This window comes from Oryx dammah, unplaced genomic scaffold (genome assembly GCF_014754425.2).
Source record: "Oryx dammah isolate SB20612 unplaced genomic scaffold, SCBI_Odam_1.1 HiC_scaffold_23, whole genome shotgun sequence".
NCBI classification, from domain to species: domain Eukaryota; kingdom Metazoa; phylum Chordata; class Mammalia; order Artiodactyla; family Bovidae; genus Oryx; species Oryx dammah.
Window position 1 is genome coordinate 26,224,182 of NW_024070207.1, and position 27,273 is coordinate 26,251,454.

At 50.3% G+C, this 27,273-nt stretch overlaps 1 protein-coding gene across 2 annotated transcripts; it reads right to left on the reverse strand.

Moving 5' to 3' along the window:
- Positions 1 to 120: 120 nt before the first annotated feature.
- XPNPEP2 (X-prolyl aminopeptidase 2) lies at positions 121 to 27,273 on the reverse strand. 2 transcript variants are annotated; one of them, XM_040265184.1, is made up of 21 exons: positions 26,960 to 27,273; positions 23,856 to 23,926; positions 22,470 to 22,580; positions 21,309 to 21,372; positions 20,413 to 20,517; positions 20,129 to 20,215; positions 18,970 to 19,116; positions 15,976 to 16,077; positions 15,247 to 15,328; positions 14,768 to 14,963; positions 13,906 to 13,995; positions 12,105 to 12,214; positions 11,326 to 11,403; positions 10,185 to 10,256; positions 7,897 to 7,957; positions 6,602 to 6,671; positions 6,053 to 6,157; positions 5,547 to 5,606; positions 5,209 to 5,285; positions 2,489 to 2,578; positions 121 to 2,208 (listed from the first exon to the last, which is right to left on the reverse strand). In XM_040265184.1, the coding sequence occupies exons 1-21, from the start codon at positions 27,006 to 27,008 to the stop codon at positions 2,014 to 2,016; spliced, it is 2,022 nt and encodes a 673-aa protein (XP_040121118.1). In that variant the 5' UTR covers positions 27,009 to 27,273; the 3' UTR covers positions 121 to 2,013. The 2 variants fall into 2 exon arrangements, with proteins under 2 accessions (XP_040121118.1, XP_040121120.1); XM_040265186.1 differs by lacking the exon at positions 6,053 to 6,157.

The following is a 27,273-nucleotide window of genomic DNA, read 5'->3' on the forward strand; positions in this document are numbered from 1 at the left end:
CTCTATGAACCTAGCTTCCATTCTCTCATTTGTAAAATGGGAACAATATAAGTACCTTCTCAGAGGTTGTGGGGATGAAATGGGAAAATGTGATAATGTATGGTACACTTAAAAATTTAAGAAAGTAGATCTCACGTTTAATGTTCTTAGCACAATAAAATTGAAAATGTAAAACACAGTGCCTGGTACATGGTGAACACTCAGTGGATGATAGGTGTGATGACTGTGATGGTGGTGGTGGCGACTCATTTTATTATGACTACCTGTCTTTGTGGGGTGAGCTTGTGAGGGAGCAAATGACTCAGCAAACAGGGGCCCACCGTGGGGTGCTACAGGCTCTCAGTGAGGATGGCTCAGAGCTGGGGACTTTGGGTGCAAGCATTGGTGGTGATAACTGTCACAGGTCACCCTCACACTTGGTGCTCCCGCCTGGGGGACTCCTCAGCTGGGTGCCCTTGCTCAGCATTCTGCCCCAGAGTTCTCCTTTTCTCCTCCCCTTGGTGCTGGCCCCAACTTTCTGGGACCACTTTTGACAAGTCCCCCAGCATGGGGTTCCCCTGGTCCTGTCCACAAAGCTACAACCTTTACCACAGGAGGTGGTTGGCTGGGCGTGGCATGCATGCGAATCCACGTACACGCACGCATGCTCACTTGCACCTTCTCAAGCACATGTGCTCCCCAACTGAGCTTCTGGGAGCCTCACATCCCCGCCCCCACCTCACCTCCTCCCCTTCCGCCTCCACCACAAAAGCCACCAGCTGCACAGCAGACAATGCAAAACCCACAGGCAGGCTTCACTGCCAGGCTGTTTCAAGCTTTTAGCAGGATGTGAGCCCAGGTGGCTAATGGTTCAGCTGGCCAGAGACAGCCCTTCCCCATCCTCCCTCCTGCTCCAGCCGCTGGTTTGGTGAGCCTGGAAAGGGCTAGCAGGTAGGCTAGGGCATTCTGCATGGTACCAAGGGGCAAAAGATCTGGATTGCTGATCCATTCTGGCCCCACCATGTTCCCACCAAACACAGTGTGTCCTCAGGCAGGTCTTACCCCATTGGGAACTCAGTTCTCCTATCTGTAAAATGGGGAGACCAGATTTCATGCACACAGGTTAATGGTCACCCAAGGATGCTGGAGGATTTTTCAGCATGGTCCCAGGGCCTGTGCTTTGGAAAGCTCACTGGGAGACCAACGTGCTGGGAAGTCTGGGGTAATAATTGGGTAGAGTTGCTCAGGTTGTTCCCAACTTCGAGTAGGGCCATATTCCAGAGTCCCCTCCTACCCCTTGGGCAGATTCCTATGTGTTAACTCCCTATGCTGTCAGTAGGAATGGAGCCCATCCAGGGTTTAGGAGTGATGGGCTTACACATGGGTGGGTAGAGGGGCTGGTCTGTCTGACGCTGGAGTGGCAGTAACACAGCCAAAGGCCTCAGCTGCCATCCGTTCCTCTCCCTCCAGGGGTGCAGCAGCCTGGAGGAAGCAATTGTTCCTTCAGCCTGTGGACTGCAGCCAGGAGGCCACTGTAGGGTCAGGGCCAGGGCAGGAGGCCAGTGGCGGCCTCAAGGGTGCAGGAGTACCCACAAGTCAGGAGCCAGTGTAGGTCAGGCTGTATCCAGCAGGTGTGACAGAGTGGGACTCTCACAGGGTCTTGGAGCTCCTGGGAGGTAGAGTGCTGTCTTGTACTGATCTTTTGAAGTGGGGGAGGAGGTGGGTCTGCCAAGTCAGTGGCTGGTCTGCTGGATTCATAGGAGGAAAGGGGACCACCTGGCTCTTGTATCCAGGGGCCAGGGGTTGGGAGCTGAGGGTGAAATGTCCCAGCCTAAAGGTGGGAGTGTAGGGTGGAGAAGGGGTGGGGGGAGGTGCTGACAGTGACCAAGAAGCCCCACACCGCTAGGGCTTGGTTCCGGAGGAAGAGGCTGAGGGCTGTGGTTTCCAGGCAATGGGTTGGTGGGGGCTCTTGGGGCATGGGTGTTGTGGGGTGAGGGGAGTTGAGCGAGAGGGTCAGGAGGGGAGTCTCAGACACTAGACACTCCAGCCTAGGATAGCGAGAGCAGAGACTGTCACCAGAGGGGCCAAGGAGGCGGTGGGAGCCGCCCTGGCAGTCAGGGGCTCTGTGTGCCGCTGTAGCCAGGAGAACTCCTCCTGAAGCTGGCGCCTCTGCAGCTCTGGGCCCACCTTCTCACGGATGATTTGGTAGTAGCGGTTCAGGTACTGGAGCTGCAAGACATAGGAGGGGTGAGGGCTTCACAGGCCAAGGTGTAGGAGCTTGGTGCCATCTTGGCCCAGATCCCGGTCCCCAGCCATCCTCAGGTGAGCAGGGGAGGGATGCCCCAGTGTGAGCCTATAGATGCCACTCGTGTGGACCCTCCCAAAGTGAGGGAAGGGGCAGAGGGTCTTAGGGTAGGGGGAGCAGAGGCAAGAGAGGGCCAGGGCCAGGGAGAAGGCAGTCAGTGGCTCGAGGGCTGGAGACAGACAGCGCCGAGGGGTGCCCACTCACCTGCTCAGGGGACAGCAGGCTGACATCAATGAGGTTCCGATCGTAGGGCACCAAGGACACCACTTCAAAGGTCAGGTAGGTCCCTGGGTACTGGGGGACCCACAGGTAAAGGAGGAAAGCAGGAAGTGAGCAAGGCTAGACAGAGAGAGAGAAACTCCACCCAGAAGCCCAGGGCACAGGGAACTGGCCTTGTCAAGCCTGAGCCCCCACAGTGCCCTTAGCCACCCCTGTGTCCACCACTTAGCCACCTGCCTTTGGTGCTTCCCTCATGATTCCTGAAGTTTAGACTTAGGCCTATGTTTCTCAGATGTAGAGATCTAACTTCCATCTCTACATCTCTCTATCTGTCTATCCGTATCTCTGTTTCTATCAATTGATGTATCTATGGAGACAAGCACAAAGAAGAAGAAATAGCCCATAATTCCCATCTCCCAGAGAGCTCTTGCATGTATGTGCTTAGAAAATTCAAACTACAAAAAGAGACTCAATAAAAATGGAAAGATTCCTCCTTGCCTGGTTTCTTTCCTGAAAACATTTTTGGCATATATAAGATATATACAAGTATATTCTAAAAAAAAAAATTCAAGCATAATGGATCCTACTATACACTTTCCTGCACCTTCCCCAACTCTGTCCCCCACCATAGTAAACTTAGGAGAGTGCTCCATATTAGCACAGGAAGGTCTACCTCCTTCATTTTAAGGGCCTATAGTATGTGGATGATAATTTATTTAACCAATGATGGATATTTGGGCTGTTTCCATTTTTTAAACTATTACTGTGAATGCTACAATCAACATCATCATATAAACATCTTTGTACAAAAGTGGCATTTTGGGACTATAGCCAGAAGGTAAACATCTGGCAGTGGGAAGGCAGAGACAAAAAGTACAGGCACTTTTAGTATAAATTTTGATAGATATTATCAAACTGCCTTCCTGAAAGTTTGTAGGTATTTGTACCTACCCAAGGAACGTATGAGAGTGTCCTTGTCCCCACAAACTCACAAGCACTGGGTATCATCAAAGTCTTTTGCTTTTGTCAATCAGGTGGTACTCCACTGTCACTTTGATTTGTATCTTTTTAACAATAAAGTTGAGCATCTTTTCGAATTTATGGACCATTTGTGTTGATTTTAGTTAATTGCCTCTTTATGTCTTTTAATAATTTTTTCTGTCTTCCTTATTTTGGTCTTACTTTTTTTTTTTAAGTCGCCCAGTTGTGTCCGACTCTTTGCGACCCCATGGACTCTACAGTCCATGGAATTCTCCAGGACACAATACTGGAGTGGGTGAAAGTGAAAGTGAAGTCGCTCAGTCGTGTCTGACTCTTTTCGACCCATGGACTGTAGCCCACCAGGCTCCTCCATCCATGGGATTCTCCAGGCAAGAATACTGGAGTGGGTTGCCATTTCCTATCGAACCCAGGTCTCCCACATTGCAGGCAGATGCTTTAACCTCTGCACCACCAGGGAAGCCTTTCCCTTTTCCAGGGAATTTTCCCAACCCAGGGATCGAACCCAGGTCTCCCGCATTGCAGGTGGATTCTTTACCAGCTGAGCCACAAGGGAAGCCTGGTCTTACTGATTTTTTAAATGCTTGTGGTAAAAGGACATCCCTCCTTTTTCAGATATATGTGCTATACTTGTCATACATCTTTTGACTTCATTTTGGCATTGTTCCCATATAGACGTTCTTTGTTTAACTGAGTCAGAGTTATAAAGGCCCCTTTCTGCCCTGGGATTATAAATGAATTCATATAGGTTTTCTTCTAGATCTTTTATGGTTTCACTGTTAAACTTTGATCCATTTGCAATTTTTTTTAGAGTAACAACGAGGTTCTTCAGTTTAATTCCCCCAACCAAATGATTAGCCATTTGTCTCCCCTGCCCAGTGATCAAACAATCTCTCTTCTTGACTGTTTTGAGGCAACAGCTTGATAGTAAACTAAATTCCCACCTCGTTTTATGGAAATTAGAGTGTCTATTTCTGGACGAACTATTCTGTCCCACTGTTCCATCCGTCTTTCCCATCTCTGCTGTCTTACTGTTTTAGTGATGGCAGCTTTGTAGTGTGGGCTAGTATCTGCAAGAGCTAGTTTCCCTTATTGTTCTTTTCCAGAATTATCCTAGCTACTGAGCTATCTTTGTATGTTTATCTGTACAAATAAACTTTACCATCATTTTGTGAAGTTACAAAAGCATCCAGTTAACGTTGAAATTGCAGTTGTCTTGAATTTGTAGATTAATTTAGGGAGAAATGACATCTTCATAATATTGAGGCTTATTTCCAGAGAGCACCGTTTACTTAAATCTTTTTTTATGTCCCTCAGTAGAGATTTTCTGCACATAAGTCTTTTAAAGTTTATATCTAGGTATTTTATCTTCTTGGTTGTTATTATACAGAATCTTTATACCTAACAAGCTCCCCTGGTGCTTATTATGTGCATTGAGAACCAATGATTTAGGGCAGGGCTACTGATTCATTTGGTTCAGAGTGAGACCTGGGCATTGGCTTGGAAAAAAAAAAAAACAACTCTAGAGGATTCAAATATTCTAATGTGCAAACAGGTTTGAAAAACTGTTTTATGGAATTATTTTGATGCTAAGGAAGACTCTAAAGAAATTCATGCCCATACATTGAGTTCTCCTTTGACCTTCCTCACCCCCGATGCAGCCCAAAGTCCCTGCCACGCTGTCTACCCCTCCAGCCTGTCTTTACCTTGGTCTTTGCTTCTACCACAAGGGCCACATCTTCCAGACGGATCCCAAATTCTCCATCCAGATAGTAGCCAGGTTCTGGGAAACAGAAGAGATACTGGTGACATTAGATAAGGGGAAGACCCAAGCCCAGGTTTCCTGTACTGAATGAGGAGTGGCAGTCCCACCACTTGCTAGATGTTAGAAGGGGCTTGGTGTTATGGTGGGACAGCCTATATGGGACTGGGGAGGTGGGTGAGGGAGTACAGCAGTGGAGTCTGGGCAGGCCTGTGTGGGGTTGTGCTCCCTGAAGGCTGGCATTTGCTAGAATGAAGTCATGGAGGAGCCCGAGAACCGTACCAATGGAAGTGAACATGCCCTTGGCCATGGCAATGTTGCCGGACTGGAATCCCACTGGCCCTGCAAAGGGAGAGAGGAAGAGGCAAGGCCAGCATCAGCTCTCCTGCACTCACCAGCATGGCATGTAGCAGGTTCCATGGCATCTAGCAGGTTCTGGGAAAGAGCAGGTAACTGGATACCCCCAGCAGGATGCATCCACCATCCTCGTCTACCAGTGACTGGTATGGACTGGGTTGGCTCTGGCTTTTATTTCTCTGGGGTCTAGGCCAGTCAGCCACTGTGTCTTGACCTGCCTTTCTTTTTTCTGGAGCCGTCCTGGATGCTAGTTGGAGTGGCCGACTGCCAGAATTTCTCACTTACCCTGTGGAGCACCAACTTCCCACCAGCTGGGTCCCCTGGCCTGGGTCACTGGCCCTCCATGGGTCCCAGTCCTTTCCATACCTGTGAAATACTCTGCCTCTCTCATAAGAGGGGGGACTGCAGGGGAGTGCCAAAGAGATACCTACACTCGTGCACACATAGGAAGTTGCCAATGCCATGGCCTGTCCCGTGACCATAATTGAGCCCAACATCCCACAAGGCTTTGCGGGCAAAGGCCTCCACCATTCGCCCTGGAAGAGAGACGACCTCCAGTCAATTGGTTGGACGCCATAGTATTGGCTTTGCCCCTTCTGGCTAACTTTTCCCAGACTAACCACCAGGATGGTGCATGAGGAGAGGGGCCCGAGACGCAGGTAGGCATGCCCTGTCTCCAGTCTATTCTATGTTGTACACATTACCTGGACCTCCCCATGTGTCAAGATACCTGCTTCCTCCCAGAATCCTCCCATGAGTGCTGCAGCACACTGACCACCCCTGCCCCTGAGCTCAAGGACTGGCTCTCCCACTAACCCTCTGTGTGATCTTGGGCAAGTGGCTTTCTCTCTCTGGGCTGAACTGGATCTATACAGTGGAGGGAGTGATGACGTAACCCCTGCCCCACTGGCCTCCCAGGGTCTGGCTGCAGTGGAATCAGGGCCTGAGGCTCTGGGTCCAGCCTGGTTTCCAAAACCCACCTGAGGTAGCAGCTGGGAAGACAAGTCTGGACAGGTCAATATTTCCTATCAACACGCGGGTGTATGCCTCCTGATGGAGAGAAGATGACAAAATATGCATGAAGCCCGAGTGGCTAGAAACTCATATGTGGGCCCAGAGGGATATGGGGGGACCCATGCATGCTTGTGTGTGGGCACACGGGTTCCGGAAGACGGCCAGAGGAGGCTGAGGGGCACCTGCCCAAAGCTGGGGCTTGGTCCACGTGGTTCCCTTTGGCTTGTCTAGGTGGGGGGTGAGCTGAGGCTGCGACAGTAAGGCTTTAGAAGGCAAACTCCCTGGGCTAGAATCCTAACGTGGCCACTCACAAACTTGACCTTGATCAAGTGTTTTGAGCTTCTTTGTGCCTCAGTTTCGTGGTCTGTAATGGGATGATCAGTACCAGCTCAGGTTGTTGGGAGAAGTGGGTAGATTTGTGCATGTAGGGTGCTCTCGACAAAGTAAATGGGTCAAATAGAGGTCAGCGCCCCTCACTGCCCTTATCATGATCACCCTTGAGTTTTCTTACGGCCTTATGATTAAGTTGAGGCCTGATAATGGGCAGGTCAGCCTTGCTCTGTTGGGGCTGTTACCTTGTGGAAAGAGGGAGGGAGGCATCTTCTCCCAGTCACTCCCTGTGGTGATGTGGTGAGTCCCCTTCACCACACACCCCCCACACACAGGGCTTGTCATCTTGAGCATGACAGTCCGGGGCACTGGATTTATCCACTAAACTGAGCTCCTGGAGGCCTGACCAGTGTTTGTTTTCTCTGTCTCTGTCTCAAGTACAATGTCTGAGCCACAGTTCACCTGCTGAATGCACAAATGTGGTCCCAGAGTGCACAGACCGTGTCCCCACACCTACCCCCAGCGGACCAGCCCTCATCGTTTCCTGAACAGTGAAGTCCCTTTCCACCTCTGAGACTGTGCTGGTGCCAGTTTTTTTTTCCCCTGGAATGGAATGCCTGTCTTCTTCCTTTCTGCTCAGCACAGGGCTAGGCTCACAGACTGCACTAAATAAATGTTTGTTCATTGAGTTTCTGAAATGGGATGATGATAAGCTTGGGCTGAGGCCCTACCAGGGGCCTGAAGTATCTCTGGGGAAGTAGTCCGGGGCACTGGGTTTCCTGGTACTAATTTGCTGTGTGACCTACGGTGAACTACTTAACCTCCCTGGGCTTCAGTTTCAGACTCTATATAATCAAACGGCTCTTGCAGGAGTGGTTGCTTGGGTGTCCCTTGGGTGAGCACAGGCAGGGAAATCTGGTCTGATGCCTACCTTTTGGAAAGCTGAGGGGGTGCCCCAGTGGACTGTCCTGGTGACGTCTGTTGTCCCATCCCTGTGGAGAAGGACAATCATCAGGTCCAGCTCAGGTGAACACTTTGGGGTAGGGATCGTGGCCACGTTCTTCTGGAGTGTTCACCACTGGGGTTTGAGTGGCAGGACTGGGATGGCGGTGAGGAAGGAGGCCAAGGGAAGATGGCAGCCATGATGCAGTTCCCATCCTCAGCATGTGCGTCTGAAAGAGCTCTGCCAAGTTGTCAGGAATCCTGAGTCCCCACATACATCCTCCACCCCAATCCCACCCATTTTGACCAAAAGTTTCCTTGGGCCAGTCTGGCTCTAAAAGCTCCCTCCAGGCTTCCTGTGAGGCAGGAAGGGATTGTCCCACTCTTACAGATGGGGAAACAGAGATCATAACACTCTCACACATTCATACACTTATTTACTATTTACAGAATGAGGGATGCAGAACAAACCTTATTATCACCATTTCATAGACGAGGCAACTCTCCCTCGCTGGCCTCATGGAGGCCGGGCCTGGCTCAAGCAGTGGCTTTATACAGTTTTCTCCATTGTAAACATGAATCTGCCCCAGGGATTTGCTCAGTGAACCAAAGCTGCCAGAAGGCAAACAGTCTGACTGCCAACCACCACCTGCAGTTGTTACCCCAGAATGGCCCCTGTGGCCACCCCCGCCCCCAGGGAAGTGGAGAATGGTCCCAGGGCCTTTGGGACTCCAGCTTTGGAGCAGGTCACAGGATGTGGCTGACTTCTTCAGAAGGAGAGAAGAGGAAGTGAGGTGACCGTTTCCCTGGCCTCACCCTGCTTGAGCACGCCCTAATCCAGCAACACACGGAGAATTCACTTCCCCTTTGCACATCAGCCATCTCAAGTCTGCACTGCGCCATACTAGTGACTGCAAAGGCTGCTAGGCTGAACGCCTGCCAGGCTGGCTGCCAGTGAAGGACCTTTGTCATTAGCACATTCACCACAGGATAGAGGATGGAAAACGATTCCCAGCTCTTGCATCAGTTCAGCACATCCCTTCCTTTCCCCCAAGTTTCCCAGATTCCAACTGCTTCCCAGATGAGAAGGGGAAAATCTTCCAGCCCATTTCAACTCAGCTCCTGTGTGAATGATTGGTCATACATTTGGAAGGAATGGGCTTAGCCTATTCTCATGGTTATCGTGGGCTTCCCTGGTAGCTCAGCTGGAAAAGAATCCGCCTGCCATGCAGGAGACCTGGGTTCGATTCCTGAGTTGGGAAGATCCCCTGGAGGAGGGCATAGCAACCTACTCCAGTATTCTGTAATGGGGCTTCCCAGGTGGTGCTAGTGTTAAAGAACCCATCTGTCAATGCAGGAGACATAAGAGATGTGAGTTCGATCCCTGGGTCAGGAAGATCCTCTGGAGGAGGATATGGCAGCCCATGCCAGTATTCTTGCCTGCAGAATCCCACGGACAGAGGAGCCTGGTGGGCTACAGTCCATGTGGTCGCAAAGAGTCAGACATGACTGAATCGACTTAGCCCACATGGCTATCATGTCTAGGTGTTCAGGTTGTGCACTGTACAAAAGTAACACATCTTTAAAAATGCCATTCACCGAATGGGTATATACTAATTTCAATGAGAGCACACAAGTAGACACGCAGATTGTGGAGTCCTGGAGCAGGGGACAGTGCCCTCCCACATAACCCTATCTGTGGCCATGCACATACTCAGAACACACACACGTCTACTCACAAACATACCCCATGCTGACGGTAGTGCCTTGTCCCAGCTCTGCTGCTGGTTGTCCTCTGACGCTGCGTCACTCACCTGCCTGCTTCTCCTGAAGGTCCGATTCTGCCCCCGCTCCATACGATGCGGTCACCTCACCAAGCACCCAGTGAGGGGCGGGGTGGGGGCGTGCACTGTGCTGTCATGGCATGCAGGTTGTGTCCAGGGTATTTGGGTGAGAATATGGGCATACTTTTTGTACAGTCAAGCAGGGCATTTTGGACTGTGTAATAATGTTCGGGCTTAAAAAAACCTTTTACTTGCACAAGGGGAGTCTTTTCCTGATTTTTAGGCATCTGTGGGCAGCTGCACTTTTGGCCTCTGTCGGTTGCCCACCGGGCAGGGATTCCCACGCGTGAAAATGGACAGGCTACCTAAGCAATTCAATCCAGGCCTCTCCTTTCTCAGATGCAGGATCCACGCCCAGGAAGGGAAACCTTTGGCTGGCTCTTGTCTGAGCTGACACAGCCGGGCCAGGGCGGGGGTGAGGTGGAGTACATACCAGTACTGTCCCCCAGAATCCAGCAGGTATATCTCGTCTGAGGACAGGTTGCGGTGCAGCTCTTTGGTGGGGCTGGGAAGGGCAGAGATGCTGAGAAAGGAGCAGCCTAACACTGAGCCAGGTAGGGAGGGGTCCTGCGTGAAAGCAGAGGAACCCCTTCCTCCCTGTGGGTTGGCTTTTCAGCTAACTCCCTTGGGGATGTCATCATCTCCCAAAGGGCCCTGGAAGACTAATGAGCTTCTGCTGCTAATGTCCTCAGCACACATCTGTGCATCCTACATCTCCCCAGACCAGGCCCCGGTCCCCAGGGAGGGAGAAAGGAAATAGCCCTGAATGTGGGAGATGAGAACGCCTTAGCGAGCACCCAGTCCAGCCATCTTTTACATCAGGAGGCCCCTCGGGAAAGCCATGAGGGAACGGCCTGGACCCAGATGCTCAGTCTAGGGCTTTCTCTAACTTCCTGCTGCCTCTGGGAGCAGACGGCCCCAAGAAGCCAGGGCACAGGAAGGGAGGGAACTCAAGGGTGCGGCTGGAGAGCAGCAGTTGGTAGAGCTGAGGAATTCCTACCCTGCTCCTCTATAGTAGGGAGAGGGGGCTGGGCCAAGGCAGCTGAAGGCTTGGGGCCACCAGGAGAAGGAAGTCTGGGATAGGCTAGGCCAAACACTGGAGGTTCTCTGCCCTTTCCCAGTTTTGCCCTTGCCAGCCAGAGGCATCTGGTGAGCTTGATCACTCCCCTTCCCCAATTTCATCAGGCTGGCTGCAGGTGTTTGTTTTCTATGGAGCCAAACATCTGCCTAGCCTATATCTGGGGGCCACCTTGGTTGGTTCAGGGAGAGTGAATGGGCCCTTCTTCCCCACATGCTTGTGAGCTTTAAGAATTAAATAACTCACAGGAAGCAAAGGGAAAACATCCAGCAGCAGTCCCACCATCTGCCTTCCAGATCCTTCTGCCCTAAGTGCTCATAAAGTCCCAGCCTCCTGGGCAGTGAAATTACTCAAGTCTTTTAATTCAAAGGAGACTCCCAACACCTGACTGGGCTCTATTCCCTACCCCGAGCTCCCACCGTACTAAAGACCTCAAAGCTTAAATGTGGACTCAAGTCCTCCACAGGGCCCCAGAAAATTCTTCCTCCTGAAGTACCTGTAGTGGGCCAGGGCAGCATTCAGGCCACTTGCAGAGATGGTTTCAAAACTGGATCCAGAGAAGAACTCCTCCTCTCTGGAAAGGACAAGGCAGTAATGGTCAATGAATGGGCTCAGGGACTAGGCTGGGCCCAGGAGAGCTAGCAAAGGCAAGTGAAAAGTCATGTTTGCCTCTCCCTTGGCCAGGCTCCATTTGGCTTTCCCAGTCCCACCTCCTGTCCTTTCCCAAGCCCTGACCTGTCACTTATAGACCACTCAAGGTCAGAGAAGGAGAGACTGCAGACACCAATTATTCCTCCTCCACCTCCATTTTACAGATGGGGAAACCAAAGCTTTGTGTCTCAAAGTGAGTTCCTAGTAAAGCAAGTGTGAAGAAACCTAGCTCCCTGTATCTGAAAACTCCCCCAGCCCAGGAGCAGCATTTTGGGCTAAGTATGCCCTCAGGGAACCTCCCTCCTCAGCCTGATATTCTCAAGTGGTCCAAGGTCCTACTGGCCTGAGCTGGCCTCTCCTCAGAGGCCCGTGCCTGAAGCAGACACTAGGGGGCACTGTTGGGTTGTGGCCCTTCTAGGTGTCCAGCTCTCAGCAGAGTTGGGGAATGTCATCCAATACCCCTGCCCAGCTTCCTGACCACTCAAGAACCTGTCACTCCTTATTCCAGAGAGCCCTCAAATACAAGGAGGGTCTTCCTTCCCCAGTAAGTAAGGAGACCAGGCTCCCCTCCCTGCCCCGATTCCCACACTTAGTCAGCCGAAAAGGATGGCTGTGCTCATTCACCCTCGGAACTTCTCCAGTTGTTCTGCCCCAGAGAACTCATCCACGGTGCCTTGAGGCACATTCTTCTCCAGCCAGACCAAGTAGCGGATCACAGCCACAGCATCCCGCACCTGGAGCAGGACAAGCAGAAAGGCAGACTGAGGAACGGTCTCAGCTGGGGCTCCAGGATGCAGGAGATGTGGTGACTGCTCTGGGAGCTGAGCTTTAAAAACATGAGGGTTTAACTGGCTATGTGATACTATTAAGGGATTCTTATTCATGTCTATATACATGATCAGAGTAAGAGTTCTTGTCTTGTCAGAGATACTGAAATGTTGCTAGAAGAAACAATGTGATAGATGGCATTTGCTTTAAAATCATCCAGCAGCAGAGGATGGGGAGTGGAGGTAATGACTGTGGGGTTGTAGAGGAAATGAGATTGGCCTTGAGTTGATGATTATCAAAGCTGGATGATAGTAACGGGGATCACTAAGCTATTTCCTCTACTTTTGTACATGCTTAACATTTTCCACAAGAAAAGTTTTTAAAAATGAGGCAACATATCCCAATTTTAACAGGAATATCCTGGTGGGCTGCAGTCCATGGGGTCGCTAGGAGTCAGACACGACTGAGCGACTTCCCTTTCACTTTTCACTTTCACTCACTGGAGAAGGAAATGGCAACCCACTCTAGTGTTCTTGCCTGGAGAATCCCAGGGACGGAGGAGCCTGGTGGGCCTCTGTCTATGGGGTCACACAGAGTTGGACACGACTGAAGCGACTTAGCAGCAGCAGCAGCATCCAAAGGGGCAAGCCATCCTCTCCCCAGGGTGAAGAAATTATAAAAGCTAACATATTTAAGACTTGGAGTGTGCCAGGTGGCGGTATTAAAAGCTATATATATATTTAATATATATAAATACATAACTGTATTTATACACATAGAACTCTATAATTATTATATAAGTATCATATATTTACATAATTATTATATATTTATAGGTATATTTTGCACATATACATAGATGTATATAAATGCAAATATGTATAAAGTGAAAAAGTGAAGTCGCTCAGTTGTGTCCAACTCTTTGCAACCCCATGGACTGTAGCCTACCAGGGTCCTCCCTCCATGGGATTCTCCAGGCAAGAGTACTGGAGTGTATACTGTATATATTTAGGGGTTCTGAGGTGGTGCAGTGGTAAAGAACCTGCCTGCCAATGCAGGAGATGCAAGAGATGCGGGTTCAATCCTTGGGTCAGGAAGATCCCCTGGAGGAGGAAATGACAACCTACTCCAGTATTCTTGCCTGGTGAGCTACAGTTCAAGGAGTCACAAAGAGTCAGACACAACTGAGTGATTAAGCACGTACATGTTGTATATATTTATATTATGTATTACAATTAATATATTTAAACATATTATTTATTATTTATACTATATAATGTAGAGATATATCTTTAATTATCATAACAATCCTCTGCTGCTATGACAGTTACATAGTTACAGCTATGATCCTCATTTTACAGAGAAGGTAACTGAGGCCCAGAGAGGTGAAGTGACTTACCTAAGGTCACACAGCTAGGAGGTGGCTAGAGGAACTAAGATTTGAACTCAGACACTGTAGCTCTGGGGCTCAGGTTATAAACTACTGAACCAAGCTGTGAGTGAGAGGGTGGAGCATAAGTGGGTGTCCAGGAGTTTGGTGTCCACGTCTGTGTTTCACTAAGGGCCTTCTTGAGGCTCCTCGTGCATGGTCTCCTTTCTAACCCATCAAACTGGGAGCGCCCCAGAGGCCTGTGTGTCTGCCTGCCCATGGACTTACGTGACTGGCCCTGAGGAGGGTTTGCTCCTTGCTGTTTTTCACCGCCTTGGTTACCATCACTGGGGAGTAGGTGTCTTCTAGGAGCTTCTCCTGTGAGGAGCAGAGAGGAGATGGTCTGGGAGCCCTGTCTAGGGCATGGTGGGGTTTGAAAAGGATTAGCAGGAAATCCTGGCTGAGATGAGAGTTGCCGTTTCCTGGAGTGGCAGTGCCCTTCCTGTGTGTGCTTTCTGACTATGCAGGGCTTTCCTAGTCTTCTCTGTCCAGCCTAACCTTCCCTCTCTCCCTCCCTCCCTTGCTTCCTCCCCCCTCTCTGGTCCTGGATCCCCACAGTGCTCTGGGATGGATGCAAGCCTGGCCCTTGCCAGTTGTGGGCTGTTCGGACAAGTCTACTTCCTGCACATCTCGTATCATAACAACTGCCACTTACTGAGAGCCTGCCCTGCTGCAGGCACTTGGCTTTATATGAACTGTCTCCTTTTAAGCTCCTCAGAGCAATTCTTTTGAGGTTGTGACTCTTAGTGCCACTTTACAGGTGAGGAAGCAGAGGCCTGGACTGACGAAGTCACTCATCCAAGGTCTTGGCACAGTCGGTTCTCTGCCTCTCATCTGGTGACCTTAGAGCCTCTGCTCCCCCAGCCTCCGTGACAATGTCTGGGTTCTCCGTGGACAATGTCCTGCTGCTGCTTCTCCTGTCTCTTTCCAGGGAGGCCTAGAAGGAGACTCACTGCACCACTGCTGACTGACCAACTGCCAGAATGGACAAGGGGCTGTCCCCCTTTCCCTGTTAGATTGAGACTTATTGGGGCTCTTGGTGGGGGGAGGGGGATGGTGCCTGGCATGAGCCGGGGCCTGGCAAACCCACCTTGGGTATCAATTCATAGAGCCCATATGAGGTATAGCTGGTCCCGATCCAGACCTTCACGTCTCCTGAGGCGTAAGCCTGGACACTGCCAGAGACTTGGCTGTAGTCTTCGACTTGCACACATAGGGGACCCGTGCAGCCAGAGTTCAGGTACTGCAAGGTCTCAGAGCTAAAGCGACTCTTGTTTGCAAATAACCTGGGTGGACAGGGAAGACCGGGAGGGTCCAGAAGTCTCTAAGGGCAATGCAAAAGACCAGAGGCCCTGTGTTCCTGGAGGTCAGAGGTGGCCCGCACCAGGCAACTGTATAGGCCACATTTGGAGTATGTAGGAACAAAGATCAAAGGGGGTCAGGAAAAGGTGATCAGAGGCTTCCTAGAGGGTCTGGCAGGGGCAGGCACCCCACTTCTGGGAAGGCTGCAGGTCAGGGCTGTGAGGGGTTGGAGGAAGTCAATGACCTCAAGCCAAGGACAAGTCCTACCTGATGGAGGAGTCGGTGAGCAGTGTGTAGGAATAGAAGAAGGGATTATAAGGGATGTCACTGCCACGCAGGTTGAAGAGCCCTGGGGAAGAGAATTGATGGGGCCTACCTGAAGCTGACCTGCCTGAGGCAATTGCAAATGGCACCTTTTGCCCTCTTGCCTGCTTTGGCCCCCAAAGATCCCCAGCAGCATGCCTACCCGCATCCTCTACCCCTGAATGTTTCTCAGTCTTTCTGGAGAGGGGCAGGTCTTTGAAGCACTAACGAGCTCTAGGGACTCTTTCTCCCAGGAAAAGCATATACCCAGCCAGTAGTCTGCGCAGGTTGTCAGTGGGCTTCCAGCCGAGCCAGGGTTGGGTGAGAAGTGCTGAGCCATGCTGGGACAGAGTTGGGCGGCATGGGGTGCTAAAGCTGGGTGTGTGAGCGCCCTGGACTCATGGCCAGGCGGTAAGAGGTGTTTGCTGGGCTGCCTCCCCTTCATGAGACAACAACCTCTACTGCTTTGGTCGCCTGGTCCTCCAGTGGTCCGTGGGCTGGCCCCAGATCACATGGGGCTTCCTGGTTTCCTTACTGGGTAGGCATAAGCTACTGCCCTCACCTCAGTTCCTACAGGTCAAGGCCAAGGAGGTCTCAGAACCCACAGGTACATGGTCATTGCTGCAGGGCCCAGGAAGCTTAGGGGTTCCTAGGCAAGCCAGGCCCTCCCTGCACCCACCGATCTATACTCACAGGCTGTCTCATCCAGTGCAGACAGAAGGACAGCAGTTGGGGCCTCAAGATGCTTCTGCATCTGGCTGCGGATGCCAGCTACTTTCTCCTGCCAGGTGCTCCCTGGAAATGAAAGAGCCCAAAGAAAGCATGAGTGACCTACCTTCTCTTTGCCACTCTGTTCCTAAGAGGGCTCCCTTTAGGGCAATCGTTCTCCATTCCTTTAAAAAGCAATAGAACCCTTTCTTTAACCAGACTCTTGTGTAGTCAGTAAGGACATGGGGCTCTTGATCCAGAAGGTTTGGGTTCAAATTCCAGCTCTGTGATTACTTGCTGGGTGACCTTGGGAAAATTACTTAACTGCTCTGTGCCCTATTTTGCACATCTGTAAAATGGAGATGGATTATAATAATAGTGTCTACCTCAATAGAGTTGTTGTGAGGGTTGAATTAACTAAGATTTGTAATGTATATAGAATGGTGTCTTGCTGTATAGGAAGTCCAGTATAACTTTCTGAGTAATAAATAGGCATGCAGAAGAGAGATCAGCAGAGCAGCCTGAGGTGAAGGGCAAATGGATAGGGCTTGCCCATGTTTAATCCTCTTCTCTGTGGTAACCCCAGCACTTACTAAAGCCACTTGGGTCTGAGCTAAACACTCTAAGGCAATGGCACACCACTCCAGTACTCCTGCCTGGGGAATCCCATGGATGGAGGAGCCTGGTAGGCTGCAGTCCATGGGGTCGCTAAGAGTCGGACACGACTGGGTGACTTCACCTTCACTTTTCACCTTCCTGCATTGGAGAAGGAAATGGCAACCCACTCCAGTATTCTTGCCTGGAGAATCCCAGGGACGGGGGAGCCTGGTGGGCTGCTGTCTATGGGGTCGCACAGAGTCAGACACGACTGAAGCAACTTAGCAGCAGCAGCAGCAGTACATTGTTTTAATCCTTACTTGGCCCATTTTACAGATAAGGAAATTAAGGCTTTAGAGAGGTAAAATGATGATTTTTCATAGCTGGCAAGGGGTGGAACTGAGACTTGACCCCAGGTCTGTTTGACTACATGGCTTGCACTCTTACTGGTACAGACATTGGATGACCTTGCTAACTTTGTTAGTCTCCACCTTGTCCTTAAACTCTGTGTCACAGACCTGTCCTTTTGGAGATGCTTGTGTATTGGTTCTAGGACTTTGGTTTTCATCTTTTTTTCTTGCTCCCTGCAATCCCTCTAAAGAGTCTGCCCCTCTGCAGGGCCAGGAATTTGCTGGCAGAAGATCATAAGCATGAAGAGTTCTAGCTGGGCTTGGAGATTAGCATAAATAACATAATTCAATTTAAAAAATCTTTATGCAAACAGGTAAAACTATTCAACAAGAACCAAAGCTTTGGGTGTAATACTGTTTTTTAAGGTTGATTCTATTTTACTGTGGTAAAATACACATACCATGAAATGTATCATTTTAGCCATTTTAAAGTGCACAACTCAGTGCCTTTAAGAACATTCACGAGATTGTGCAACCATCACTAATTCCAGAACATTCTCATCATCCCAAAAGGAAACCCTGCCCTCCAGCTGTCCCTCTCATTCGTTTCTCCCCCCAGCTCCAGCAACCACTGATCTGCTTTCTGTCTCCACAGACTTGCCTATGCTGGATATTTTACACAGATGGAATCATACAACATGGGGCTTTCGCTGGCTTCTTTCACTTAGAATGATGTTTTCAAGGTTCATGGATGTGATACATTTTCGAGACAACAAATGAAAGCCAACTTCAATGGCTCGATACACAGAGGTATCTTTGATGACTACTTTTCATGCTCTTTACTTCATCCCCTTTAAAACCTGTGAGTGACTGGAGAGAAAGTCTCTCTTATAAGCTTAGAAAGACTCTGTTCTTGGGCTTCCAGGCCCAATTTTTGTTCTGCGTGGCCTTTCCTTGAAGACTAGCAGCCTGCAATGGCTTGGTTTCCTTTCACTTGTGGGAAGTGATAAAACCCATGTGAATTCTTTCCCAGCCCCTGGAAGGTTTTCCCTCTTTATCCCCTCCTCTTCCTGATAGAACTGCAGCCTTCCTTATCTGAATGGGATGATGGAACTGTCTTGGATAGCAAGTTTCTTTAAAAACTGTGTCAAGCAGCAGAAGGATTCTGCAAGTTACATCAGAATGGATAAAGAAAATTGGACCCAATTGTGACTTGTTTCATCAGACCCAATATTTTGAAATTTCTCTCCTGTTTTCCAGATTCCTTTCCAAACAAGAAGTGTACGTAGACCTGTGTATGCAAATGGGCCTCTCAGATTGCCCAATGTTCCCAGGAATCCAAGTCAAGGGCTTGTATGAAAATTCCTAGGAAGGTAGGGAGTGGTGGTGGTCAAGACATTGATTCATAATCAGTAGCCTGGGTCCGGTCAGGAGATTAGTTAGTACTTACAAGAATCATAGAGCATATTGTTCTCTTATGACATATTTAGATGGTGTCAGTGGGGGTCAAGATTTTTGATGTTAGAACTTTAGGGGGTCAGTTAACTTTCCTTTGTGGTTTGGCCAAAACTTGAATTTAATCTGTGCCACAGATTGACCTTGAGTTTAGTTTATGCTTCCTTTGTCCACACCAGCCCATCTGACCCCAGCCATCTTACATCTGAATTCCTCATCACAGGAGGGCCAGAAGTCAAGGTCTGAATGATTCAATACAAAGCAGTCTTCAGTACCAGAGAAACAACTCATGTTTTTTCTCTCTGCAAAGGGGTAGGGATTCTGACTCCCTTGTTTCCTCCCTTCCTGTTCCCTCCTGCTTTAAATCATAACACTCTTTATTCCAGCATTTTCTAACTATGGTCTGAGGACCCTCTGATTCAGATTCTCTGAGGAGAGGGGGCCTAGAAACCTGCATGAAAGGTGCACATGAAACCATTGCTTTGGAACCTCTTAGGATGAATTTTTCAGCCAAAGGAGCAGCACTGCGGGTCGGTGCTGCTTCAAGCTGGGAAAGAGGACGAGCGTAGGAAATTACCTGTGAATGCCTCCTGCAGGGCATAAATGGGCTCACTTGGCACTGGAGGCCTCTCTGACCCCCACACCAGGTCCACAAGGTTGACGGGGATGGACAGCAGCTCTCTGTCAGAGACTTGTAGGGCCTTGTCATAACTCTCCCAGGAGTCTACAGAGACAGGAAGGAGTTTAGACTTCAGGAAAAACTGTGACTAGGGCAAAGTTAGCTCTTGTCCCCTCTGTCTCTCATTCCACTCTTGCAGCCTGGCTGCCAGAGCCTGTCCAAGCAGTGTGAACCTTCTGAGCTTTGCCCTTTCACCTTCTTCCTTCACTTTTCAAAGCTCAGTTGTCCTGAGCCCACCCTAATGCTGTCCACAGTCAGCTGGCTAAGCTCATCTTTTTAATTGTCAATGGCTGTGGGGCCCTCTTTTTGGTCCTGTCTGCATGCCACAGCCCAAAGGAATGGTGAGGTTCAGGCCACTGGAAAGGCTGGCAGAGAAAGCAGGTCTGAAGCGGGAGCCTTCTACTACGTATTCATGAGGACGCCACCTTTGGGGGCAGGCTGGCCAGTGGTGGGGGCACCAGGGCTCAAGGAGCCATGTTCCTAGAGGGAAGAAGAGGGGACTGTGCTGCTTCTTTTCTTATTTATTTTTTGGCCATGCCACACAGCATGCAGGATCTTAGTTCCCAGACCAGGGATTGAACCCATGCCCCTTGCAGTGGAAGTGCAGAGTCTTAACCACTGAACCCAGGGACTGTGCTTCTTTACTCAGAAACCCTTCCAACTCCTCCAACCCTTCCAAACTGCCTTCCAGAAGAGGGCTCTCAAGTGATTCTAGTGCCCCAATCAGTAGAGTTCCAGGGTACAGAAGATGGTTCTAGGTTGAAGACCATCTTAGCCTACTCATTGATTAGGTCTTAACAACTCCCCGAATCTTCTAATTTGGGTCTCTGCACTCCTGACTTTTAAAAAACTCTATTTATTCTTTTAAATGTCTTTTCATTACACAATCCCGGAATACAGCCTTGTTGCAAAATACTCTGCAACCACAAGTTCAAACATTCTATTTTTAGAGTCCCCCTGCACCTCCTTCTGCCAGGATGGGTTTCTTTACATCCCGAGGGCCTGAGTCTCCCTCGCTGGTGTGTACACACACACTGGAACTGAGGGAAGAACGTACTGATGGAGAAGAGGAAGGGGTCAACGCCCACACGTGCTCCCACAGGAATCTCGGTGAGGAGCCAGGTGACGATGGGAGTGGTGCCAACTGAAAGACAAGGAGGGACACTGAAGTTACCACAGCCCTCCAGCCAGGCTTCTGTCTGTGACAGTCCCGTCAGGTCTGTCCTCCATGATATTCGTCTCAAAGTTTAGGGATGGCTCCAAATTTCCCAAGCTCCTCACAGCAGCCCAGAATGGCCTTGCAGGCACCCCGTCACCTGTACCTTCCCCGGAGTCTCCTACCTTCCTTATGAAGCTCCCAGTTGCAGTCCATCTGCCGCTCAGCCTGGGTCCAGTAGCGGCTGTCAGTCCAGAGAGAGGCTTTCCCCATGGTCACCACCGCGACTCCTGGGGCAGAACAGAGACTCTTGGAGGGGAGGGGGACAGTGCAGAGCATGGCTTTAGTTAGCACATGCGTGATGCGGTAGTCTCTGACAGTGTCTCCTCCCTTGGAAGGAAGTGAGCGAGGAGATGTTAAAGAGAGTGTTGGGGGTAAGGCTGATGTGGACACTAACCCGGGGGCTTTGCTGAGGACAGGCAAAGAAGCCAAACCTGGTGACTTTGGCAAAGAGAAGAAGGACCAGTGATAGGCAAGTCAGGCAGCTAGAAGCCCAGGGGAGGGATGTTTAAGCATCAGCAAGGGAAGCTTAGGTTTCACTCAAGGAGCCAGGATCAGGGTGAGAGGCCCATTCCGAAACCCGTACCCTAGAGAGGGTCTCTATGTTTGTGTCTCATTGGACCATGTGAGGTGATGCTGTCCATAAAGGGACCAGCAAAGTAAAACTTTGCCCCCAAATGAGCCATCGGGTGAAAGAAATCAGTGGCTAGATATAGAGGTAGCAACTGACCCAGAAATGGAGCCCAGGGAGTGTGAGGCTGGGCCTGGCTGTGGCCGAGGCTGTGAGCACAGGAAAGAAGTCAGGAGGGCCATTTGCCTCATGCAGAAGTGTGGCTGGTCGGCTTTAAGATGTGCCCTGGTGACCCCTTTAGGAGTGATGGAGGGGAGACAGAGAGAGTAGCAGGGGCCTCTGGACACTAAATCCTGGGGTCCTGGCTGCTAAGAATTAGTCACACTAGGGCCTCTCTGACCACCCTTGGTCTCCCAACAGAAGCAATGTGGGGCAGGTAATAGCTGTTACCTGCAGACCCTGTGAAGCCCGTAATCCATGCACGCCTCTGGTCATATTCACCAATGTACTCGCTCTAGGAAATCAATAACACTGTCATTAGTCTCCTTCATGGAGTCACACCCCACCTGGAAGGTCCCCAACCACATCCCAATTGTTTCTGTCTAGTCAGAATCAATCAGTCCTACAAGCCTGAGCACACTGGACACCTCTTCCAAGAAGCCCTCTGGAACTCCCCCAGCTCTCAGGATCTTCCCGTCCTTTGAACAACTGTATTTCTTGGCATCGAAACCCCACAGTTCTGCACTGGATTGTTTTGCCAAGAAGTTTTGTCTCCCCAGCCAGGATGCAAATTCTCTACAGTTGGGATCATGCCTTTTTGTTCTACTGGTTCTCCCCTGCAGTTGTCCTCCTCGCCAGTCTAGCACAGTAGAATGGGTCTATCATAAATAACTTCTGCAGAGAGCTTTACACATTATTGCATTTTGGTCCCCATAATTCTTGGAGACAGATCTCATTATTCCCATTTTGCAGTAGAGAAAACTGAGGCTCTTGAGAAGTTCAGATCCTTACCCAAGCTTCTTAGTCCTTTTCAGCAGGTGGGGAAACTAATTCAAGTAATGGTATTGACACTAAAAATGCCTTCTCTTCCAACTGGGTTGGTGCTGGCAGGGTGAATGGGGAGGCTGAGCCAGGGTGGGCAGCTCTGGTTCAGACAAGCATCTTCCCTGACTACTCCCCCTCTTCCAGCCTGTACCTCATACTCTTGGACGTGTGATCATTTCAGCACTCCATCCATCAGCTGATGGGAAGGGCTGAGCCAGAAGGCAGCTGACGGTTCCTCTAATTCAATTTCCAGCCTATATTCTAACCTCCTATGGCAGGGGTATCCTCAACATTCATTCTGGACCCACCATCTAGGAACTGATCAAAATTGTTCTGAAGTTGTTTATAGTTTCATGGCCTGAGGTCAAGGGAATTGGGCAATGTCTTCTGTCCTATGTAAAGGAATACATTGTTTCAGTTGCCCTAAAACACCCCTCCAGGTTCCGCACTTCCTTTCCTTTGCCTGTCAAACCCTTTCTCTGTCTTCCATCTTCTGAGTCTCAACAGTCCTGTTTGTGGCCTGGGTAGCAGAGAGGGTGGGGGTTAGGGGAAGGCGTCATCCCTCACCATGTGGGCATCCGTGTCGGGGACGATGTAGGCAGAGAGATTATAGATGTACATCTGCTGGCGGAGGGCTGTGAGCTGCGCTGTGGTATTGACCGCAGTAACTGGAAGGTACTGACAGGTGACAGGAAGACAAGACACACACACACACACACACACACACACTGCTTTGAGAAAATGATGGATGCAGGGGCCTCCAGCCTCCCTTTAGGTAGGGGTTGGGGGTGCATAGGCTGGACCAGCCTGGCCAGAGATGGGGCAGCAGCAGATGTTATGGATTATTCTAGATTAAGGTGCCTGTATGGAGGTGTTTACGAGTTTGGAGAGGGACTTTCTGTGGCAGTGATGAGACCTGAGGTGGGGAGGGGTGGGTAAGAACTGTATGGATCTGAGCCCTGGCACTGGGCCAGGCCAGGGGATGGTCCCTCTTTGGATAACAGTTTAGCAAATAAACATACAGGATGTTCACCCAGTCACATTTGAATTTCAGGTCAACAGTGAATCATGTTTTAGTATAACGATGTCCCATGTACTATTTGGGCATATTTACATTAAAAACATGATTCACTATCTGCAAATCAGATGTACTTGGGCTGTCCTGTATTTCACCTGGCAGCCCTACCTTGTTAAAGGTTATTTGATCTTAAAAACTGTGGGTTTTCTGTTTGGTTTTGCTTTCTACTCAAGGACACATCCGTGTTGGTTGTAATATTAAAGTGCCCACCGACCTGCCTGCCCCACGGGTCACATACAGCGGGCACGGCACGAACACGTGTCCCATGTGTCTTGAGACTGTAGTGACCTGCTGGCAGGCCCGCGAGCCCTCACGTCTGGGCTGCTCCTGCCCAGGCAGCTCTTTCGCACTCTCATCTAGCTGTGGGAAGAACTGCTCCAGTCTCCAAGTAGGAGCTGACGACCGTTCAGCTCCAATGTGCTGGGCCTTCTCACCAGTCTTCACACCCGAGGCCTCCCTTTCTTGACCTTCCGCTGGCTCTTCTAGCCCTCGGTCTTCCGCCCTCCTCCCAGTTCCTCCAGAACTGTTGTTTTCTTTCCTCCCATCCTCCTGGCCTCTGCCTAGCCTTTAGGCTAGCTAGGGGCCTCTCGCCTCCTTACCGCGCCTCCTCCCACACCCTCCTCCCAGGGGCTGCCCAGGCCCAGGCCTGGAGGGAAGGCGATAGCCTGCCGCGGGAATGGCTGAGAGGGCAGAATGGGGCGGATGTCAGACACCTGAGCATGAGCCGCCCGCCCCGGGGGAGGTTAATCAGAAACTGTGGCCCCCGAGTCCGGAAATCGGGAGGAAGGCTGGCAGAGGGCGAGGCTAGCAGCTGGGCCCGTGGGGGATGGGCAGGAAGGTGGGAGCGGTGGGGCGGGGCGAAGGGAGGGCCTCACCGGAGGGCTGATGGAACAGTTTCTCACATCTTCTCTCTGGTCCAGTGACTTTGGGTGGCCCCAGGCATAAGCTGGAAACCGGAGAAAAATCCAGGGTCACTCGGAGACCATATAGGTCCTAGACAGCACGGGGACAAGTTCCCTCAACTCCCTCTGAACCCCGGCAGAGCCGCCATCCTTTGTAGCACTGAGATGCTGTCCAACTCTACTGGAGGATAAAAATAATCACATTTCATAGGAAATCAGGCTGAATTGCATGGCACCCTGGGTCACAATCAAAGAAACCTGTTTCACTGACAAGTGATTGCCACCTTTGGATGGGTTTTAGTGCTCATTAAATCAATTTTCCCCTTCTAATCTAATTGGGTCTTTTCAGGGTCTACCGAACTGGAAAAGTTGTGTGTAAATTAAATTTTTGTAATCAGATTTTCCCTTAAATGCTCTAGAGGATCTCACTAAATAATCACCCCACCTTCGCTTTACCCTTCTATAAATCTAATTATATATATATTGGGTTTACTTAAATTCAAGGCCCACTTATACCATTTCTTACACTCCAAATCACTGCGGCTCATTCCAGGCCACAGAAGACAAGCAATCCCAGGCTGACATCGTCCCCTGGTGGGGTAAGGTGGGTTAGCATTTAAAGAGCTCCTACTGTGTGCTAGACACTGAACTCTGCTACTTATCTATATAGTATTAGATTACAGCCCCATCTGCTGTAACAGAGAAACCTGAACAAACTTTTTGGCCAACTCTATGTATCATCTGATACTTGCAACAACCCTGTGAGTTGGGTATTATTGTCTGCTTTCTACAGAGGAGGAAGTTGAAGCCCAGATATTGTTACTCACCCAAGTTTTGCCACAGTGAGTCTGTGGCAGAGCAGGAATTTGAAACTGGGCCGTCTGAGTACAAAAGAGCCAACCATGGAAGGCTGGTGTCCCAGAAGGGACAGAATGTATGGAGACTTAGTTTCCATTTGAGGCTCTGCCACCGGCTTCCCCTTGTAGCTCAGTCAGTAAACAATCTGCTTGCAGTGCAGGAGACCCAGGTTCGATCACTGGGTTGGGAACATCCCCTGGAGAAGGAAATAGCAACCCACTCCCGTATCCTTGCCTGGAAAATTTCATGGATAGAGGAGCCTGGTGGGCTGTAGTCTGCGGGGTTCCAAAGAGTCGGGCACAACTGAGCGACTAACACTTCCCTATTTACTTACTTGAGGCTCTGCCACAAATTTGGTGTGTTCCGAGAAAAGTCGCCCAGTATTCATGGAGCAAACATTTCCTAAGTGCCTGCTGTGTGCCAGGTCCTGGGCTAGCTCCTGCAGGCTCTGGGCCTTCACACTCTGAAAGTCCAGTGGTCTCTGATAGGCCTTGCCTCCAGGCCCCCATGTTTTGGGGGAATCCTTTCTGAGTACAGAAGTACAGCTGGCTTCTAACACTGTCAATGCCACACCTGGCTGTCTCTCTCAGTCACATAAACTCAAGGAAGAGATGAGACCCACCCTGTTGATTTCAGAAAGTGAATACTTGTTTCCACAGGAGCAGATCTGGCAAAATAGTGAGGCTAAAACACCTACATAAGAAGCAAGACACAGCCAACCTGTGTCCCTCTGGACACCCCAATTACTGTTGTCTGAGGCCTGGGCTGTGGCTCACAAGGGCCAGCTCTGCAGCCTGTGGTCCCTGGCACTGGGGAGGTGTCAGGAGCTGGGTACTGAATGAATGAGCAGGGACCTGCTGCCACAGAGCAAAGGGAAGGAGGCCTTCGTAAGGTCACCGTGGAGTGGCTGTGGAGGATGTTGAGCTGGGCACTTGACTGTGAACAAAGAGAACGAACAGGACACCATAATGGTGACAAAGACCAAACTGTAGTTAGGATCCTCCAAGCCGTCTTCTCCATTAGGTCTGGAGTTCCACGTCCATCCTGTCCTTACTCAGCTTGCATGCGCAGCCTTAGCAAGAATCCTGGTAAGTCACTTTAGAGAGAATCACTCACCTTTTGTATCTTATCAGCCTTGAAATCTGATCAAATTCCTCATCTCCCACCCTTGATATCTCATCACCCCGCCTTTAGCAAGAATCCTATGAAGTCAATTTAGTAAAAATCGCTTCACCCTTGATGTCTCCTCTTGGTAGTTTTACATCCACTAACCCTCTCATCCATCTTTACTGTTTTCAGAGTTGAGCCCTTTGTCCCCTATTGCAGTGCCCCTATTGCACTAGAGGGTTTCCTTGCTAGCTCAGTGAGTAAAGAATCTGCCTGCAATTCAGGAGACTTGGGTTTGATCCCTGGGTCAGGGAGATCCCCTGGAGAAGAAAATGGTAACCCACTGCAGTATTCTTGCTGGGAGAAATCCACGGACAGAGGAGCCTGGTGGGCTACAGTCCATGGGGTCGTAAAGAGTCAGACAGGACTGAGCGATTAACAATTTAGGGCCTCTCTGGTGGCTCAGACAGTAAAGAATCCGCCTGCAATGCAGGACACCCAGATTTGACCCCTGGGTTGGGAAGACCCCCTGGAGAAGGAAACGGCTACCCACTCCAGTATTCTTGCTACGGTCGCAAAGAACTGGACACAACTGAGTGACTAACTTTTAGCTTATTGCAATAAAGTAAAAGTGAAGTTGCTCAGTCGTGTCCTACTCTTTGCGACCCCATGGACTGTAGCCTACCAGGCTCCTCTGTCCATGGGATTTTCTAGGCAAGAATACTGGAGTGGGTTGCCATTTCTTTCTCCAGGAGATCTTCCCGACACAGGGATTGAACCCAGGTCTCCCGCATCATAGGCAGACGCTTTACTGTCTGAGCCACCAAGGAAGTCTGGTAGTTGGACTATAAGTCCAATAGTCTTATTGCAATAGTTTTGAATAAAATCTTCCTTACTCTTTTAACAAGTGCCAGAATCATTTTTTTCTTTAACAGGTGGGAATGGAAAGGGGCCAAACCAGACTTGAGATGAGTCTTGAGGGTCCCCAGGACTGTCCTGGGGTTCCTCTTGCTCAAGACAGAGAGAGGAATCAAGAAAAGAGAGACAACCTGGGGCCAGCCTTCATGCCAACCCTTTCTGAGCCCAGAGCGGGGAGGCCAGGGTGCACATACCACAGAGGAGGACAAGCCAGGGGTGGCCGCCCCAGCGAGCCCAGGCCATGGGGTCTTCAGATGCTGGTGCTGGGTGGATGTAGGGTCAAGGGAGAGTGGACAAGGCTGTTTCCTTGGCCTCTTCCTCCAGGCCTTTCCGGGGCAGCAGCAGCCAGAGGGTGGGGGCTGGCAATGGGGAGGAGGTGTCCAGCTGGTGGATGTAGAGTCTTCCTCTGGTCTGTCGTTTCTGAGGATTCCAGGAGTAGGACTGGGTGGAGAAGACTCAACTGCCCCAGGCAGCCTCTGTTGGCTCCCAGTCATCCAGAATAGGGTAA